This window comes from Balaenoptera physalus (genome assembly GCF_965194825.1).
Source record: "Balaenoptera physalus genome assembly, chromosome: 2".
Classification (NCBI taxonomy): Eukaryota; Metazoa; Chordata; class Mammalia; order Artiodactyla; family Balaenopteridae; genus Balaenoptera; species Balaenoptera physalus.
The window spans coordinates 168,686,709-168,702,769 of record NC_138883.1 but is presented as its reverse complement, the minus strand read 5'-3'; the positions used below and the strand labels follow the sequence as shown (position 1 = coordinate 168,702,769).

General features: G+C 42.7%; 1 protein-coding gene across 32 annotated transcripts in view; it reads right to left on the bottom strand.

Moving 5' to 3' along the window:
- Nucleotides 1-16,061, bottom strand: part of KIAA1217 — a 496,866-nt gene that overhangs the window by 65,153 nt on the left and 415,652 nt on the right. For all 32 annotated transcript variants that reach the window (XM_082449577.1, XM_082449592.1, XM_082449585.1 and 29 more), the window contains one exon: nt 14,130-14,962. In XM_082449577.1, the coding sequence (XP_082305703.1) occupies nt 14,130-14,962 (833 nt within the window). The remainder of the gene's footprint in view (nt 1-14,129; nt 14,963-16,061) is intronic.

Here is a 16,061-nt window from a genome sequence, read left to right as displayed (position 1 = left end):
AGATGTGGCACATATATACAATGGAATATTACTCAGCCATAAAAAGGAACGAAATTGAGTCATTTGTTGAGACGTGGATGGATCTAGAGACTGTCATACAGAGTGAAGTAAGTCAGAAAGAGAAAAACAAATATCGTATATTAACGCATGTATGTGGAACCTAGAAAAATGGTACAGATGAGCCGGTTTGCAGGGCAGAAGTTGAGACACAGATGTAGAGAACAGACATATGGACACCAAGGGGGGAAAACTGTGGTGGGGTGGGGATGGTGGTGTGCTGAATTGGGCGATTGGGATTGACATGTATACACTGATGTGTATAAAATTGATGACTAATAAGAACCTGCAGTATAAACAAACAAACAAAACAACTAATACTAAACTTTCATTGGGTTATTTGTATGGAAATATGTTAATATAAATGTTTCAGACATTACATGAAATTTCTAAAAATCTTATATGTTCTGGTATAATGTTATAAGTCATAATCCTAGTTATTACTTTAAAATGTATATCTCAGAAATAACTAATTTTCTTGTCAACTGAATTATTATAACTTTCATCAAATCTTTAACCGTGGTCATTTTTAAGTCTTTTGTCATTTACAGACAGTTCTGGGTGTACTCTGATGCTTTTGTAAATATGTTCCTATAAAAGGGTTTCATCTTCAGGAAATTCATGGAAAAGACTCTGACAAGTACAGGTTTCTGGTAACTGACTGTACTGCTGAACTGAATGAATAAGCATTTTCAGAACTCTAATGAAAAACTGATGAGCTCATAAAAGTGCTAACAAAAGATCAAGATAAAAAAAATTAATTACATGGGACTGAGTGAACTGATGATGATAAGTATAATTTTTGTGACTTTCTGTCTGAATTAAAAAAAAAAATCCCACAAGGACTCAGAGGCAAAGAATATACAAATCAATTTTCACTGCAAAGTAAAGGAGCTGTTACAGTGGAGGATTATTGGACTGAATGTCAATATTATGACACAGTATGAGTGTGTTTCATGTTTGGTAATTGCAATCATTGTTGCTTTTGTTGTGGTCATCCATGTACAATGCTTGGTGTCAGTCTATTTATCTCTTGTAAAAATAAAATACAGTGTGTGTGTGAAAAAAAAAAGTTTATAATGACATTGGAAAATGCTCACAATTTGATATAAAAAAAAAAAAAGAATTTAGCACTGTGCCTGGCACATGGTAGGTGCTTGACAAATAATATTATTATTATTTTACTACACAGATACTTGTAGCAGAGCTACAGATCTCCTGGATCTCAGCCCTGCTCTGCATTAAAAGTGAGTTATGAGAAAACATTGTTAAAAGGGAGATTGCCAGAGGCTGCAGTGGTCTGTCAGAATATCTGGCATTTGAGAGGCAATACAGCAGGTGGGCAAGAGCACAGAGTTGGGAGCCAGGAGGCTTGGATGTGAATCTTGGCTAGGTCACTTAATAGTTGTAAGACCCTTGACAAGTTATTTAGCCTCTCTGTGCCACAGTTTCTTCACCTCTAAAATGGGTACTTGTGCGGAGTGAATGAGTTAATGTGTATCAAGTGTTTAGGGTGGTGGCTGGCACATAGTGTTAGGAATTACTATATACTATTCATATTATTATTTTGAATTATTTTAAAAATTCAAAATAAAGTTTGTTCTTGAAAAAAAAAAAAACTAAAAATAGAACTATCATATGACCCAGCAATCCCACTACTGAGCATATACCCTGAGAAAACCATAATTCAAAAGGACACATGCACCCCAATGTTCATTGCAGCACTATTTACAATAGCCACGACATGGAAGCAACCTAAATGCCCACTGACAGACAAATAGATAAAGAAGATGTGGTACATATATACAATGCAATATTACTCAGCCATAAAAAGTAACAAAATTGGGTCATTTGTAGAGATGTGGATGGACCTAGAGCCTGTCATACTCAGTGAAGTAAGCCAGAAAGAGAAAAATATCGTATATTAATGCATTTATGTGCAATCTAGAAAAATGGTACAGAGGAACCTATTTGCAGGGCAGGAATAGAGACACAGGCATACAGAAGGGACATGTGGACCCACAGGGGGAAGGGGAGGGTGGGATGAATTGGGAGATTAGGATTGACATATATACACTATCATATGTAAAACAGATAGCAAGTGGGAACATGCTATAAAGCACAGGAAGCTCAGCTCGGTGCACTGTGATGACCTAGATGGGTGGGATGGGGGGGAGGTGGGAGGGAGGGGATATATGTATACATATAGCTGATTCACTTCATTGTACAGCAGAAACTAACACAATACTATAAAGCAATTATACTCCAATAAAATAAATAATTAAATAAAACAAAGGGCTTACCCTGGTGGAATTTACATTCTAGGGGTTGAAAGTAATGGTACAACATACTAAATAAGTAAAAAATAAAATAAAATAAAATAAATAAATAAATATATATATATATATATATCTATATCTATCTATATCTATCTATCTATCTATCTATCTTTGGCCAAAAAGTTCGTTCGGGTTATTCCATACAATATCACGGAAAAGTCTGAATGAACTTTTTAGCCAAGCCCATATATATATATATATATATACATACATACACATATATATGTATATAAATATATATAAATATACAGATATTCCTTATTTATAATGTAATAATATATTATTTGTAATATCGATACACTAATTATACGGTTCTGTGTATGTGCATAGGTACGTGTGTAGGTGTGCCCTGCTGAGCTAATGGCCTTCGAGTGAAACCCTGAGGTCAGGGAGGAGCCATCCAGGTAGATGAAGGTGGAAGGAAGCGCAAGGCAAAGGAAGAGTAAATGCAAAATCCCAGAGGCAAGAAAAGTCCCAAGAAGTTCAAACACAGGAAGCCAGTGAACGAGGTCATGGCAGGGAACATAAGTAGCTGAATGAACTTGACACACAGAGGAAACAGGGCCCACCTTCCCCAAAGGGGCTCCCACCCCTTGTTAAATAGAGGCGCCCCTTCTCTTTACCCCCATAACCTAAGGAGAACCGTACCCCTGCCAGATGCAGAATTCTGGACTCACACAATTGTCTAGTTAGAGGGAACTTATTTTAGACTCCACAGTTTTCTTTCCATTCTGGTCTGGTGATCTTGACTGAAGCAAAAAAAAAAAAAAAAAATGCGTGGCAGGCCCAGCAGGCTGGGCAAAGCTCAGCCGCACCCGGGCCTGCGCTCCTGACGGGCACAATGGCCGACCACGGTGAGGGGAGGGTTCCGCGCAGCAAGGCAACTGCACCTGGAAAAACGCCAGGTCGCCTTTAATCTATTTCACAACGTACTGGCTGGGCGGGCTGTTCTGGCTGAGACCAGAATACGGACCTAAGCCAGCCTCTGGACACACGGCGCCTCAGACACACAGTCTCCAAATGGCCCGTGCGCTACTGCTCCTTTATGCAAAGGGGCTATGGCTTCACGGTGTATGTCGTAAAGTCTCTTATTTATGGAGAACTTTCCAGTTCACAAAGCGATTTTACACCCGTTTTCATTTCAACAGAACCCGTCGGAGGTCCTAGTTGCCATCCCCTGGTCACAACAAGGACACGGAGGCTTACTGGCGAGGCAGGGTCTAAGGAAACACAGCCGGCCACGTGTACCCCCTCCCCCATCCAGGGCTCCCAGCAGGGCTCTGGGCCACCTCCCGTGACTCACCCACCATCTGGGGTGAGGCTCCACTTCCCAGTTGATGAGAGCCTTCGCTCCCCAGGGCAAGCCTACACCCTGCCTTATGATATCACCTGCTTTGCATTTTCTTTCTCTTCCCCGAGGGCAATTTTTAATATTCCTGCTCTGGAAGTGACAGAGCACTTTTTTTTTTTTTGGTACAGGTACAAACCAGTATGAATAGCTGTTTGTTCATGTTCTGGCTACTTGAATACAGACCTGTATTTGACCTTCCAATGAGTGAAGGTATCAGAGGATACGGGGTGATGGTCTCTTGAGTGATCCTACGGGGGCTGTAGAAGGAAGCTCCCCACTCCCACCTGTTTCTTTTTTAAAAAATAAATTTATTTATTTATTTATTTTTGGCTGCATTGGGTCTTCGTTGCTGCACACGGGCTTTCTCTAGTTGCGGCGTGCGGGCTTCTCATTATGGTGGCTTCTCTTTGTTGCGGAGCACAGGCTCTAGGCGTGTGGGCTCAGTGGTTGTGGCTCGCGGGCTCTAGAGTGCAGGCTCAGTAATTGTGGCACAAGGGCTTAGTTGTTCCGCCGCATGTGGGATCTTCCTGGACCAGGGCTCGAACTCGTGTCCCCTGCATTGGCAGGCGGATTCTTAACCACTGTGCCACCAGGGAAGCCCCTCCCACCTGCTTTTGATCCACAAATTCTCAGGGTGGACTCCAAAGAGATAAGATAATGATTCCTAGGGAAAAGAAGGAAGGCATTTCCTATACTTGGTCTCTCTCATGGGTTTCTTTTCTTTTTCTTTTCTCTTTTCTTTTCTTTTTTTTTTTTTTTTTTTTGGTCTTCTTAGATCCCTGTGCTTGTTGCAGGAGTAGGGACACACTGCCTTTATTACAAAGACAAAAAAACCTGAGGCTGCATGATAGTGAAAACATCATTTGACTAGAGAAGTAGCAATCATTGGTCCTTTGGGAAGTGTCCTGTTCCTTCTTCTAAAAGTCTGCAATTATGAGATTGGATCCCTTCATCCTACATTGTTGGTGGGAATGTAAACTGGTGCAGCCACTTTGGAAAACAGTTAAAAAACTAAAAATAGAGTTGCCATATGATCCAGCAATCCCACTCCTGGGCATGTATCCAGAAAAGACGAAAAGTCTAATTCAAAAAGATACATGCACCCCAGTGTTCATAGCAGTACTATTCACAATAGCCAAGACTTGGAAGCAACCTAAATGTCCACTGACAGATGAATGGATAAAGATGATGTGTTACATATAGACAATGGAATACTACTCAGCCACAAAAAAGAATGAAATAACGCCATTTGCAGCAACATGGATGGACCTAGAGATTATCACACTAAGTGAAGTAAGTCAGACAGAGACAAATACCATATGATATCACTTGCATATGGAATCTAAAATATGACACAAATGAATTATCTATGAAACAGAAATAGACTCACAGAGAACAGACTTGTGGTTGCCAAGGGGAAGGGGGGTTGGGGGAAAGATGGATTGGGAGTTTGGGATTAGCAGAGGCAAACTATTATATATAGGATGGATAAACAACAAGGGAACTATATTTGATATCCTGTGATTAAACCATAATGGAAAAGAATATGAAAAAGAATATGAATCACTTTGCTGTAGAGCAGAAATTAACACAACATTGTCAATAACTATACTTCAAGAAAATAAACTTAAAAAAAGAGATTGCATTCCTTCAGCTCTGAAGATGGACAGGGAGAAAGTGTAGGTATTACTGGCAATATATGTTGGCTCTGTAAGAGTCAATACAGACTTTTTAAGACCCACAATTTTTGGAAGTTCAAATTAATGCTTAGACCTGGCTATATTTTGGAATCACTTCATTCATGAAAAATCAAGTCCAAAATTCAAATACGGACATGTGTAATCTCTGTAAACTCCACCAAAGAGCAGGACGACTAACCACAAGAGGGGTTAAATGGCTGGGACATCATGGCAGCCCTGGATTATTCAGCTGCTGGGCCGTCAGGCTATTTAGATGAGCCCCATCTTCAGGTTGGGTCATAGTCACACCGATTCTGCAGTGAGTTGATCTTGCCAGGCTGAACCTGTACCTAAACATTTATTTCTCTTCTCTTTGAAGAAAGAGGTTTCAGTCGGCAAGGAAAGGGGCTTACCTGAATCTCACAGAATTTAGGTTGCTCTGACTTAGATTCTGGTTTCAAACCTAAGGTGTCTGATTGACAGCACCTCGTGAATATTCAAAGGAGATACAGGGGTGCATTTTAATGTCACCTAATTAGTGACAGAGGATGGCTTTCCCTTTTGAGAAACTGATTTGTTCAAAGTAACACAGAGCTTGTGACAGTCATTCCACTGGTATTTTTGATAGAATATCCCTTGGATAAGAGTAGGGCTATCTTCAGACATTTGTCAGCTGGTTGAATATCACTTTTATCAGACAGCTCTTGAATGAACTCAGCAGCCTAAGGAATGACTAGCAAATATTACTTAACCATAAAGTTATATTCCTGTGAATGAAATCATAATTCAATTTATCAGCACCTATGTGCTCTGAGACTGCCAAAACATCATATCAAGATGTCATTTTCATAGGTAGCATAATGGTAGAAATACAGCAAATTTTGGATAGAGATCAATCTGTCTTTCCAAATGGTATCTTTTCATTCCATTATGTAAATTCCTTAAATGCGAGTCCGTCTTGGCATTCTCATGAAGGCTTCCAGCCCAGCCTAAGTTCAGGAAAGTGCTCCCGTTTCTGAACTCACAGCAATTACTCCCTGTATCACTTCTTTGGAATTATGTACAAGCCGTCCCCAAATTATGGTAGGCTTGTAATTGCAAAGTTTTCGTCTACTTTCATTGTTTAGAACTTGGAATAAAATGGTGGTTGGATTTCCAGCTGGCCCACGGAAGCCTCTTTAACCTACAGTGTATTATTAGTCCTTTCATTGTTCCTCATTGTTTTCAGGGAAAACGTGTCCTGACTTTCCAGCTGAACTTGGGAGATACTGGGAACAGATCTCCCCCTGCAGCTCCAGCCTCAGGGAAAGGCACCGGCCCCCTTTAGTGACTTGTAAAGCCTCCTCCCTTCTCTCCACTTCACCAGGAGACACTGCCACTCTTAGGGTGACAAGAAGATCACCCCTGGGCAACACCTACGAATGAAATCCTATTGTTGTGGTTGTTCTTAAAAACCAGTTATTTAATAAGCATTCGTAGCTCGGAAGCTTCCTGCACTTAACCGTGGCATAGCTTACACGTTCGTATTATGCTTTTAATGTTTTATGACTGTCTTCCCAGTTCGTATTCCTTGCAGGTGGGGACACATCTAAGTTTCTTTGTACCTGCAAAGCAATCAGTCCCCAGCTAAGCACACAAAAGAGGAGCTCAATAACCATTTATTGATCCCTAATTAGAGCTACCCAGGAAAGCAATTCAGACAATAACTGAATCGGTCAGGCATTGTTAGGCATCAAAACAGGCATCAGATAACCTAATCATTTCAGCGCTACCTGGTTAGGTGTTCTTATCATCTGTCATACAGCTCAGGTGCAATTTTAAGAAGATGCTGTAATCCTGGCTTGTCTCTTTGCACCTGGTCCCAAGACAACGTACGACCCCCACTATTCTCCTGATACGGACTGAAAAGTGGCTTTGATAGTCTAAACATTCTCATTTGGATCTTTCATCCCACCTAATTCCATTCTCTGTGCGCACTTACTTTTACTCTCTCCTGTACCCATGCCCCCACCCACCTGCTTTATATTTTTCCTAGCATCATAGTTAACAATTTGTCTCCCTGCTTCCTCTGGCACAGTCCTTGTCCTAGCCATTTCTGTGTATTCCTCTCTGGGCTTAGTAGCATTTAGTGGAGTGCTTTGTTCAAAGTAGGAACTCAGCACTTATGCTACGCCAGGCATGGCACAAGGCACTTAACTGTAATGTGTTGTTCCATCCTATGAGGTAGGTGCTATTATTATCTCTATTTTACAGACGAGCAAGCTGAGGCAGAGCAAGACTCAGTGATCTGTCAAAGTTTACAACTGCTAGCAAGTGTTAGAACAGGCACTTGAACCCAGGCTATCTGGCTTTGGAGACCGTGTTCATAAACGTGGCACGTGACTGCCTCTCAATGAATGATTGATCACACGTTGACTGAACCAAAGGTAACAGCAAGTTCTAACAATAATGAAGCTGCTTTACCAAGAGGGAAAGGGTAGAACTGAGGTAATCATCATCAAGAGCCACGTTTTGGATGTGACAGCATTTGACAATGTCTGGAGACATACATCTTCGGTTGTTGCGACTGGGGCAGCATTTCAGGGGAGTTTGCTACTGGCATCTAGTGGGAGGGGGGGAGGCTGGAGATGCTGCTAAACATCCCATAATGCACAGGACAGGCCCCAAATACCAAGAGGGCAGAAGTTAAGAAACCTTGCTCTGGGAAGATCCCAAGTCTAACTACTTACGAGATGTCTGATATGGCTCCCTTTTGACTATACAATCAGGAAAAGGAAAAAAATTAACCATTCTTTTTCAGAATCACCTCTCTAGCGGGATATCTAACATAGTTTAGAAAATCTTCAAAGGTATGCCAGGCACTGTGAACATTTTAAAATGACACCAATATGAATTTAGACTCTCAATTAACTGGTAAACCAAGGATGCACCCTATTCCTCAAAGCTACCAACACAATAATACTTCATGCTCATAAAATGACAAAGTGATGCAAAATGATTAAGAACAGACCCAAGCTACCAGTTGGCATGCAGGCTTCCTCCTGTACATAGAAATTTTCCTTCCCTTTCATTCTAAGGCACGGGATTCTACTTCTCTACATCTGCGATGCCTTAGAAATCATAGCAGATGTCATGGGGCTTCTTTATCTCCACATACAGGTGCCCAGACAGGCAAGAATTTGCTCCCAAGTGAATTCTTGACTAGTTTGTTGAATTTAGCTACTGTAGGTGCAGAATAGGGTAAAAAGTATGATCTCAGTTCAAGTTTACCATGTCTTGAAAAATACTTTATCAGGAGGAAGCTGTTATACCTTTGGGAGGAGAGCTATTAGTCACTTTGCAGTGAGCGCCCTTGAATTTTGAGTGTTATTTCAATAGAGATACTTCACATTATACGAGCCAAGCTATAAATACAAAATAGCAAAACATAAATGTCCTAGAGTCGTACAATTCTTAAGGGCTGTTTTATGTGCCGTGGATAGGGATAATGACGGTGTTTAATGAAGTAATTTTATAACCTTGGCCAGACAGAGCCTCACGCCCTCAGTCACCTGTCACACACTGTCTCCCTTGCACAGGGCCTCACAGTCACACGGACCCGCCCTCTCCTTGGTGTCCTCGCTGAAAGGACATCATCTGGGTAAAACCACCGCATCACTCAAGGTCATTTTCTTTCTAGAAGCTCAGACTTGAGAATCACAGTCTGCCCTCCATATTCGCAGGTTTTGCAACCTCAGATTCAACCAACCGCAGATTGAATTTTGCAGATTGGTTGAATCCGTGGATGTGGAACCACGGATACGGAGGGCTGACCGAACTACGCCCTTTTCAATAAGGGACTTGAGCATCTGCGGATTTGGGTATCCACGGGCTCCCGGAACCAATCCCCATGGATACTGAGAGACGACCATACTATTCTGAAGGTCAAAGCAGTTGTAATCCGCTTTCCTACCCCAAAGTCCATGGCCGTCTTGGGAGGAAGATGCTACCATCATATATGTTCTACACTATTTTTTCCAGATCTCCTATATATTATTTGTCATCGCTAGATGCTTTGTGGAAGCATCTTTATAAGAAAAGAGATGCCAAATTCATTAAATCGAAGCACATGAGCTACGTACAAGATCAAGGTGAAATTACTTTGTCTTTAACTCATTTTCAAGTCAATAGAGCTGTTAGAAGATTGCGTTCAAAAAAAAAAAAGCTACCGTTGGAAGTTTCCTGAGTACAGATGAGAAAGAAAATTTTTCTCTCTGATTTCAAACACTCTGCAGTTAATGGGCTATTTCATAGAAGTGGTCTTCTGAAGAGTATATGAGTCCAGCAGTGCCCAAAAGAAAGCATCTCTACAGATTTCTCAGTCTCCCTCCTGTGTTTCTGTAGCTTCACATCTTAGATGTAAAATTCCACTTGAGAGTTTCATATAAAAAACACTCGGATTTGCTTTTTAATATTATGAAATTGCAACAGAAATTGGTTTGGCACGTTATAGGACCCTGTACTCATGAAGTTAAGACTTTTAGGGGTTGAAGCTTCTTTACAAATACTTGCACAGACTAAATATATCTAAAATAGCACCACGGTATAGGTGTAACAATGGATTACAATTTTGTGCTTCAGTAATTGTTTCTGGTGTTCTTGTTTTTAAAATTTTCTTTGACATGGTAGTCACATTCATTTTTTTCAAAATAAAATCTACCAAGAATGTTCTCTTCTTTCTTCCCTTATTTCTGCATAATTGTGCTAATATACTAGCTGGGACAGTTATATTTTAAATGACATGTATATATTTAGCAGCATAATTATGCAAATTCTACCATGTTGATGATTGTAAATATCCTTTCAGAGCAGCTACTTAGCATTTTGTCCTGGTTGAAATGCTTAGAATTCACTCCCGAATTCACTTCTCTGCTGGGTGAAGGAGGGGCTCATAGTTCTCACCCACCAGGCAGAATACTGCACAGCGGTAAAAAGTATGGATTCTTTAATGCACCTGGACATTCTATGCCACTTACTGGCTTTGTGACCTTGGGCAAGTTACTTAACCTCTCTGAGCTCAGTTTTTGCATCTGTAAAATAGGGATGATGATAGTACATACCGCACTGGATCGCCATGACGATTACATCATATGATGTATGGAAACTACTTAACATCGTGCTTGGTCCATAAAAGACTCTCAATAAATGATAGCCATTGTCAGTGTTCTTATATTACCCAACAGTACTACATTTCAGCCTAGACATCAAGCTTTCCAAGAGTTTAGAATTGCAGCTGAAAAGGAGGAAGTACGGCACATTCCGACCTGTCTACGTAACAGTGGGGTGGTGGGTCGCAGTGTTAGCAGCACAATGTCCAGACTCAAATTTTTACTAGAGAATCATTCTTTACATACTTTTGTCATGTGCCTGGGTTGAGTTAGTGGGAACGTTTAGGTGTTTCAGTAACACCAACTCTAAATGTAGAGGGTGTGTGTGTGTGCGTGTGTGTGCGTGCGTGCGTAGGGCTACAGGAGAAGGGAATCTAGCCTGTGGTGAGGAATCACCTAGGCAAGATGTGAGATAAAATTCCTCCTCTGCTATTTCACATTTACAGGAATGAATTCAAAAATGTAAAATTATATTCCGAATTACAACCATATGTCAGAATACGGCAGTGATCATGACAGTATATTTTAGGTGAACATTCATCTTTAGTCAACTTTCCTATTCCTTGTTTTTCTAGAAATAAGAACTTGGATTTTCTAAAAGGAGTTGCTAACACATAAGACAGAAACCCATAGCGTTTTCTGAGCTTCGGTAAAAAACAAACCTCTGAGGACGCAGAGGCCCTGAAAATATAAAACATACTGATGCTACTGAAGGCTAAAATTCTTCAAGACTCTGATCAGGGAGCAGTACAGAGGCAACTCCACATAGCAGAGGGCCCTCTGTTTTGGTCCCACCCATAACCCAATCCTGGGAACTGGGTTCAGTGATGTTCGGTTATATACACGTGGTAACCACATGCATGACGAGGAACTAGGTGCTGAGCGAGAAGCCAGATGCCATCGCTGGCCAAAGTGTGCCTGGCACTCAGCAGAGTGCACACGGCTTGATATGATAAACAGTGGAATCAAGCTCACAATCCTCTCATTCCCACAAGGTGGGTCAGCAGGGTGGTGGGGGAGGATGGATTCCGGCCCTGGAGATGGATAGTTCTTATTTTTTCCTGGACTAAATTCTTATGACTCCAAGTCCCTTCCTATCAGTGACACACATTTCCCAAAGAGACCCTCACAGCCCGCCGAGGCAGATATGTTACCCTTTCTTAGAAGCACAGGGCGCAAGCTCCCTAGCCTTAAGGCACGTCTTGGTAGATTTCCCTCTGGTTGTGACACTGGTCTGTTCAAAGAGCCTCAGTATTTATCCCACACCCCTCAGCTTTCTATGGTCATGAGAGGCATCCCTTTGTTTGATTCTTAGAATTTAACTTCCTAAGGACTTTGGAAAGGAGAGAATAAATACCTTTTTCCGAGTCTTCATTTTTCTTAGTCCTGCATAATCAAGCCTGTCACCGTTTTGTTTTGTTTCCCATGCAGCAGATTTTTTAATAGGAACTATTCTTGCAGACAGTTTACATCAACTCTACCCACTTGCCACTGGCCAGAACCCACTCACATGGCCACACTTAACCGCAAAGGAGGCTCGGAGATGCAGATAGTTTTGTGCCCCAGAGGAAAAGAAAATACGGTTTGGTAACCACATAGCCTTGTCTCTGCCATCATCTATTCTTCTGTCAGCAAACACCTGTTTCATCCTTCTTCCCACACAAAGAATATATACCCTCCCTCCACAAGGGAAACAATGCAAAGTCTCATTCTGTCATGGAATCCAGCACAATCCACAGGACCTCTGGGAAATGTGCAGTCTTCTCCATCGGTATCAGATGTGGCTCCTCGTGATCTCGCCAGCAGTTAACTAAGAAGCCAAGTTATCTGTAGCCCTTACACCCAGTACTACAGCAGCAGAGCAAAGACAATTTGTAACCTCTTGTTCCTTGAATATTTGGTAGCTCTTGTCTATAAACCACTTCACTCTAGTTCAAGCCAGTCACTGCTGCTGTTTTTTTTTTTTTTTTTTTTTTTTAAAGCTGTGTAGAGAGGGTTAGAGCTTTTTGGTACATTGATAATCCCCCAACTTCCAGGTTTATTCTCTTTCCATCTTCCTGGAATCTTTCTTCTGGAACCAGATAAGAGATGGCCCTTTCATGATAAAATTCTGCCAGTGAGGACAGAACTTTCTGATTTGTGTAATTAAGATAATAAGATATTCTATCACATTCCAGTCACAATTTTGGCCTTCTTTTTACAAGGTTATGTAATAGAAAGTGACATGATCGGTTTTGGTAAGGAGGGAAGAGTGGTTCCAATAAGGTACTGAGTGGCTGAATATCTGAATTTTATTTTTCACGCCCCTTCCGAATTCCCATATGACAACATGGTCATGATGAGGTCAAATGCTTAACCTCCTTTGGACTCAGCTTCTTTGACTAGATTTTTATGATTATTATATTATATATATTTTTATAATTATTATTATAATTATTTTTATGATTATAATTATTATGCTGCCTTCTGTCAACCAGTTCAGGGTAGAGAAATTCCCTCTATCAAGATTAGTTTTCCTGGGGCTTCCCAGGTGGCGCAGTGGTTAAGAATCTGCCTGCCAATGCAGGGGACATGGGTTTGATCCCTGGCCCGGGAAGATCCCACATGCCGCGGAGCAACTAAGCCCGGGCGCCACAACTACTGAGCCTGCGTGTCTGGAGCCTGTGCTCCGCAACAAGAGAAGCCACCACAGTGAGAAGCCCGCGCACCGCAACGGAGAAGCCCCCGCTCGCCGCAACTAGAGAAAGCCCGCGCGCAGCGACAAAGACCCAACGCAGCCAAAAATAAATTAAAAAAAAAAAAAAAGATCAGCTTTTCTATTACTCTACAAACTTGAGGGTTTTCAAGATGTAGTATGAAGGTTCTGGGCTGGTAAATTATAAACACATGTAAACTTAGAAAGAAATTTAAATACGTGGAGTGTCACATCCACTAGAAAAATTTTGCTGATCTCTGTACCACTCCTGAATGAGTATTACATTGACACCATCCTATTTTTATGCAAATTCATGTTTTTATCACCCTGGATGACAGACAGTGACACGCCCTTTTCATTTCTCATAACCAGATGAGAAAACAAAATTGCACTTCACAAGGAAGAACACAAACTGCCCATTTCAAACGGTTAACACTTGAACCACTCACTCCGTATTTTCAGTGGGAGACCAGTTATGATCAGCTTTTGATGGACTTGTCTGAATGGTTTCTGAAATCATAATTTTCTTCCGAATTATTCAGATTTACGTTAACGATGCTGCCGTTAGATCCCCGCTCGGGAGGCCCGTCTGACCTCTCCTGTTGGGGTGCCTGCCTGCCTGCCTTTAGCCTGGCTACTGCCGAGCCTCACTCGACCACCGGATTTAGAAACTCTCTGCTGACAACAGCAGGCCTCTGATCCTCCTCTTCCTCCCCTACCCGCCACGGCTAGTACCCACAGGGCACAGGGCTCAAGGCTGGCGCTCAGCTGACCACTGTTCTCTTGGTTCGACTTCTGTGAAGCAGCCCTCAAAACCAGCACGTGGCCATGGACCACCCTTGGCCACCCTCACCGCCTTACCTGGTCTCTCTGTCTTTGGGTATCGTAGCCGTGCTATAAGCAAACACCTGCTTCTCAACTAGAGGAGGGCCGAGGTCCACAATTCCGGATAATCCTGGGGTGGTCCGTGGCTTCTCAATGTACACCAAGGTGCCGGGCTCCTTTTTGAAGGCCTGGCGGCTGGGTGAGACCCGGTCTGATTGCATGGTGTGGGAGGGCCCGTGGGCGTTATGGAGGCCGTGCATCTCCACCATCCTCAGGTCACTGACTCGGTGGGGAGAGGCCGGGGGCGTTTTGGAGCCCAGAGTAGGCAAGTGGCTCTCCGGATACTTCCGTGACTTCTGTCTGTACAGTGACTGCTCCATGTGCATTTCCGCTTGCAAAGAAGGGTTGCAGTAAGCACTGGCTGAACGAACCGCGGCGCGGTGATACCCGATGACGTGATCGGGGACGTCCAGCGGGTGGCCGCCATGCGAAGAGGCTATGCTCATCCTCCCCTCGTGATAAAGATAAGGATCGGCGTAGAAACCCTCGTTTCGGTACATCGCGAGGCTCTTGGCGGTCATGTCTTCATCCGGCTTCACGTCTCTTCTTTCCAAGATGGCGCTGGGGCTGGGCGAGATGGACCTGGAGACCGGCAGGCTGGAGAGTCTGTCCCTGGGGATGGTGGCGTTGCCAGGAATGACCATTGGCCGGGCGCCTCCGTAAGGGATTCTGGATGGAGAGGGAGGCATGGAATGTGGCACAGGAGTGGACGGTGGAGAATTTGGAATGGCGTGGGGTAGAAGAGCTGCGGGCCCAGGTCGAGAGGCACCAGGGCCATCTCCTCTTGCATAAACGATTTCTCTCTGCATCTGAAAAGAGAACAAGAAATTAGAAAATCTACTTTGATATTCATGTTTTTAGAGACATCTCAGTGTGGTTTCCCTGATGAAGTAGGCTGAAGAGTGGCCCCTGCAAGATGTCCAGGCCCTAATCCCTGGAACCTGTAACCATGTCCCCTTACAGGGCAAAAGGGCCTTTGCAGATGCCCCCTGTTAAGGATGTTGAGTTGGGGAGATTATCCAGGTGGACCCAATGCAATCGCAATCACTTATGTGAAAGTAATGCAATACATTCACTTATATGTGAAAGAGGCAGGAGGGTCAGTGTCATGGAAGGAGACGTGATGACAGAAGCAGGATCAGAGAGAGAGAATGGGAAGATGCTGTTACAGAGTCCAAGCTCATACTGCTAGCCCCACGACAGGCCAGTAAATCGAGAGATGAGGTGTTGGGGCACGAAGAGTGACTTTATTTGGAAAGCCAGCAGACCGAGATGGTGGACTCATTCCCCAAAGAGCAATCTTGCCTGAGTTAGAATTCAGGCTTCTTTTATACTAAAAGGGGAGGGAGGAAAGTCAAACATTTCCTGCTTCCGGTCGGCCTCCAGAGGGGAGGTGTTAACTTCTTTCTCCCGCAGAAAGAAATCACAGGTGGGCCTGGTCAGGATGTTTCCTGTGAGCTAAACAAAGGTATTTTAGCTTAATGCTCACTACCTGGGAGGCAGGGTTCCCAGAGATGGGCCGTTATGTATATTTTAAGCTTACAGGCAACATCCCTTTAGTGACTAACTTGTAATAGAACAAAAAAGGTTCTTCCCTATAATAACTGCCCATTGTCAATGTCCATTCCACAATCTTGTGGGAAAAGGGAGGAAGACGACTCCGGCTGGTTACTTCCTGTTGAACGGAGGTGACGAATATTCCTTAGAATCTTTTGTCAGCCTTTGCTTATCTACAACTATTTGAACCCGATGAAACCTAGTAGCACTTCGTTGTCTAATTCATAATTGAACTTGGGGTTTTGGTTCCAGTTCCTAATACATATAAATTCCTGTGCTATTTATTTGGACACAATTAAAGAAATTGGTTGCCCCTTCTCCAGCTGCAATGGAATTCCCATCTACTTCAGT